The sequence below is a fragment of the Apteryx rowi genome, unplaced genomic scaffold, assembly GCF_003343035.1.
Source record: "Apteryx rowi isolate R43461 unplaced genomic scaffold, aptRow1 scaffold_1033, whole genome shotgun sequence".
NCBI classification, from domain to species: Eukaryota; Metazoa; Chordata; class Aves; order Apterygiformes; family Apterygidae; genus Apteryx; species Apteryx rowi.
The window spans coordinates 156893-161898 of record NW_020447235.1 but is presented as its reverse complement, the minus strand read 5'-3'; the positions used below and the strand labels follow the sequence as shown (position 1 = coordinate 161898).

Genomic DNA, 5006 nt, shown 5'->3' with positions numbered 1-5006 from the left:
AGAACATATTAAAGCTTAAATCCTGTGAACCTGTAATATTTACAGGCTCCACGTTTCTGAGACTGTCACCCACAAGCAGTAAACAGCTACATTCACCTTGTGCCTTTCCAAACTGTCCATCACACAGCATAAAGCAAGGAGAAACAGTGGTCCTCACACTGCCCTGGCTGTGATGGGTAGGGAGGAAACTGCCCCAGTTTAAAAAAAAAAAAGCCATTTCATGCCCCCAGCAGCTGCTCAAACCCCTCTCTGGGGCAGAGGCTGGAAAGGTCCCACGGGGAAACCCTGGCTGCCCTCTCGGTGCACCCGGAGATCCTGAGGGCAGGGTGCCAGCACCCTGCCATGACAAGCATGGCTGCAGCCAGCAGCAGAGTAGGGACAGCTGACATTAGGAGGGAACATGGCTTTTGTGTTCCCCCTGGGCGGCAGCTGCCCTGTGCAGACTCACTGATAGCCATGGAAATACATCAGCATGGCAAACACGAGGACAGATCAAGGCTGGAGAAACACCCCCCCCCCGACAATGAGCGCCAGCATGACCATGGTAGCTGGAAGATCATGGGCAGGCAAGCTGGCCTGAGGAACTGAAACCTGGCTCCTTTCGAATGCCATGGTGGGACTCGAAGTGATCAGGTCTGCAGCGGTATGCCTTTATCTCCCCAGCATGGCCAAGGCCTTTGCTCACAACTGCTTTGGAGGGAAGAAAAGCACAGGAAAACGACTGTCCACTCCATTTGCTACAGTATCTGAAGAGACTGTAGTTTTACCTGTACCCACTGTGACTGTGATCTGTACCCACTGTGACCCACAGCTTGGAAAGTGAGCAAGAATAACAGCACACAGTGACAACTCTTAAGGAGTTGTGTCCCGCCTACCCATGTCCCAAGGAAAACCCCGAGAGCAACCCTGCTCTTGTGGACATACTCAAACCATCCAAGATTAGTAAAAAAAATCAACAAGGCATAGTATTTTTCAGCATAGCATGGTCTAGTTCCAGACTCTACAACACGCCACACACAAGAACATGACATTGCATGCATTTGCATCACTACAGAACTTCACTACAAAAATAATGTTTCTCATATTTTATATAAAAATAATGCTATAGTACAGTGTTCCACAAACTGCAAGGCCACAGACCCCAGCTGGAGGAATTCCTGTGTGCAGAGTGGGATGGGTGGGGAGGCAGCACTGACGGTTGCTGCAATCCTTTGGGTAAATCAACCCCATCCAGTGCTACAGGGCAGGGGCTGCGCAGGGAGGCTTCCACACAAGGGTGGATTTCACCCAAGATTCTTGATTATAATTAATCTGATTGCATTCTGTACCTCTTCTACCTGCAACCCCCCAGACAAATCTCTGGTTCCCTCTTCCAAGTCAAAAAAGAACTGCAGAGATAAGGGGTTGAATGATATCAGAAAACAAAGGCCATTGCAGTCAGTCGTTTCTACCCTGAGAACTGGATCTGATAGATCTAATGGGCCAGCCTTTCTCTAGCTGTGCTTTACAGTTGGTTCATCATCTTTGCTTTGAGCAGCTTGCTTATTATATGTTTTTTCTCTCTTGTTCCACATGCATATTTATACTTTGGGACATGATCCACTGAGGTTAATCACTGCAGGATTAGACCCTCGATATGCATAAATACATCATCTCCTGAAGACCTTTACATGCTCAGGCAAAATTCATAGTGTGGTAAGCAGGACTAAATGTTAAATACGGGCCTTCAGGAACTGGCCACAGATAAAAGATAAGGCTTATGTACACAGCGATGTCTAGATGTGTGAAAATTAGAAATAAACTGGGTTTAAAAAAAAATCTCTGTTACTGTTATGATGCTTTAATAGCCCAGTGATCAATGCTATAAAAAAAGCTAAAATGAAACCAAAGCATAGGACCATGAACAGGCTTTTTATACCTTCTTCTGGATCAGCAAAAGTGCTTATTTCCAGAGACAGAATACAGGACTGAAAGGAACATAAGTCTGCTGTAGTGGAATAATTCCTGCATTACTAAATCCAGAATTGCATTTAGCTACTCCAGAAATGTATTTCCTGGCTTTTGTGCTTGCTAAACAGCAGAACACAGCAAAAAACCCTCCAATGTTATCACAGGAATAGCAAAGTTATTGGGTCCCTCTGATGATTTCTCCTTAGGTTTTTCTGGTTTGCCACAGCTCCTCTTCCACACAGTGTTATTCAGCTCATCTTCATTATCCTACCCTGGTGTTGGACACAACTGGACACAGGGTACATATGCTGGAAGAAGACTTTTATGGCAGGTACCCAGATTTGCCAAGAATCAGGTCTCAGGCTAAATCTGTAAATGCAACCGCCCTTAGCTGTTTTAAGAGAATAGTGGCCTGATTTTGAGGTGGAGATAAACTGTGGGTTGTCAGCATCTCTGAAAGTGAAACCTCTAGAACTGGTCTTCAGTTCCCTATAAATTTAGACAAATTAGATTTAGTTTTAGTCACCTTTGTCTGAAAAGCTGGATAGTACCTCTCAGGGCTCTAGCAAGAGTTAATGGGGTATTTAGTCAGGCCTGGAGAGCCAGCACCCCACTGACTGTCAACATCAGTCTTGGTCTGACAGAGCAGTGACTCAAAGTGCAAAAAATAAAGCAGCAGAGAGTTTGTAAGTGCAAAATATGTGTTTTGGTGTTACGATTGCTCAACGTGGCAGAGCGTTCTGCCTGAGTCCAGTAGTGTGGGTGAGTGGGTGGTTCCTCAGCTGGGTCATGATGAAACACAGAAAAATTCCCAGCACCAATTCAGAAACTCACTTTGGCCCACCACCTGGCAAAAAGCATCCAAGCAGCTCTAGAACAGCAATGTCCTTTGTACATAACAGTGCCAGAAAGAAAGGCTTATCATTTACTCCCAAAATACTGTCATTGCTTAATGACAACTTAGATATATTTTTGGACATTCTGCTCTGCAAAAAAAACATTTTCTCTGGTATTTGTATTCCCCAGCTTGTTTTGTACCGGTCATCAGATCAGTATAAAATTAGCTTTCCTGCAGCAACACAAAGGATCTACGCCAAAAATGTCCATGCCATAAAGCATTCAGATTACTTCCACTGGATAGACATTGGCTTGGTGTCCCTTCTGCTGGTAGAGCAAGCCCTGTACCATTTCCATCGGCATTGCTTCTTTTTTGATTCCCAATTTTTTATATAGCCATACAGCAGCACTGCAAACAATCAGACCACCTACCAGAGAAACTGGGATGACAAAGTGCATTTGGGATCTTGACAAGAAGCTGGGAAAAGGTGCATCATTTGGTTTTTTTGTAGTCAGCTGTGCTCTGACTTGGCCTGAGAATGTTTGACTGGTAAAAGCTGATGTATCTGGAAGATCTTGCTTTCCTAAAGGTGATGAATGTTCAGGCGTTCTAGTATCAAAAGCATCTGTCCAGAAACCAAAAACTTTGTTGATGTGGACAGAATGACCTTCATCTATGACAGCTGTGGAGTTTAAAGCAGAAACTGAAGTAGCATCTGGTGGAAAAGGTGTTGTCGGGGTTGTGGTAATCTCAGTACTGCCTAGGATGGAGGGAAGATCTGAATTAAAACTCCTAGAAGCAATGTCTGATGTGTTGGCTCTTGCACTTGTAGGGCCTAGGGATTCATCCATGGAACCTACAAAATGGTCTGATGCTTTGGTAATGGACACAGGGTCTGAATTCAAGCTAGGAGAAGTCATGTCTGGAACAACAGCTGTAGCATTTGTGGTATATCCTACAGGTTCTTCTATAGATCCTGCAGAGTTCTCAAAGCCATGCACAAGAGCTGTGGAATGTGGAATAGACTGGCTGGGGACCATGCCTGCTGCATAAGTTGTTGAATGTGCAGTAGCTTTTGTCGAATCTCTGTTTGCTTCTGAACTCATTTCAGAGTGGGCAGCAATTTCCCATATCACAGGGGACGATCCTGTAGAGAACTGTGTGATGTACTGTACGGCTGGTGTGGGTTTGCTGGACACCTCTGTCCTGAGAGTAGGAGCATCCAAAATTGTCGTGCCAGCCCCTTGAAAAGTACTGGTTGGAGCAGCAGCTTGAGATGGAGCAGCTACTGTAAGACCAACATGTTTGTGAAAAACGCCAGGAGCTTCTGGCACTGCTGCTGAAGTGGCAGCATGTGGAAGTGGGGATGCTGCTGAGGCCTTTTTCTGGTCCAATTTCCATATGACCTTCTTCACCCAGGCTTCTCTTGGATCCGCACAAATCTCCCAGGACTTCTTCTGAGTAATAAATCTGAAGTGAAAATAAAAAGGGAATACTTACTAGATACAGAAAACACTGTCTTAGTCTATCAGTGTGACACAGAAAGCATCCAGAGACGCTGGGAAATGCTGACTCTCTCAGGCCTCTACCATAGTAACACTGTCTGGGTTGGATGGATTATTTATGTCAGGAGGGCAAATGCCTCAATGATCTAATTTAGTTATCAGCAGTTGAACATGACTCATAGGTGAATGGCTTCCTCTAGGCAGGCTTTCTCTTTCGAAAGCATTGTTCAAATGTTCAGAAGGAGTGCTTGCTTTCAACATTACAGAACAATAAGCTTGGCAGGCACCGGCTGCACGGGGTAAGTACACATGAAAACAAAACCCTTGTGTTTTACTGAGAGAGACTTTCCGAGGTCAGTCCAGCAGACTCGCTTTGGAGCAACCTCCTGAGCTGAAATAAAGTGGTCTTGATGGTGCCTCACTCTCAGGGTAAGTCAAAGATGACAATTATTCTGGGGCAAAAAGGTAGCTTTTTTTTTGTCCAGAAAAGTGACTGGGTCTGAATCTGTTTCCACTGAAAATACCTACTTTCACAGTAATGTGTGAACTCTTACTCTCTGTGTGCTTGCATTTCCCCATTCCACCAGTATGTACCTTCATCAGTTCTTTTCCTCATGTATTTATCACTCATGACAGTGACTGTCTCACTGTGTGTGTGGACAGAAACCAGTGCAGTTTGGGCCCTGACCTCACTTGGAGGCTATAGGTTTTTA

General features: G+C 44.8%; 1 protein-coding gene across 1 annotated transcript in view; it reads right to left on the bottom strand.

Annotated features, from left to right (window-relative positions):
* Nucleotides 1-3069: 3069 nt before the first annotated feature.
* Nucleotides 3070-5006, bottom strand: part of CX3CL1 (C-X3-C motif chemokine ligand 1) — an 11572-nt gene continuing 9635 nt past the window's right edge. Inside the window, exon 6 of the mRNA XM_026066952.1 lies at nt 3070-4258. Coding sequence (XP_025922737.1) covers nt 3070-4258 — 1189 coding nt within the window. The remainder of the gene's footprint in view (nt 4259-5006) is intronic.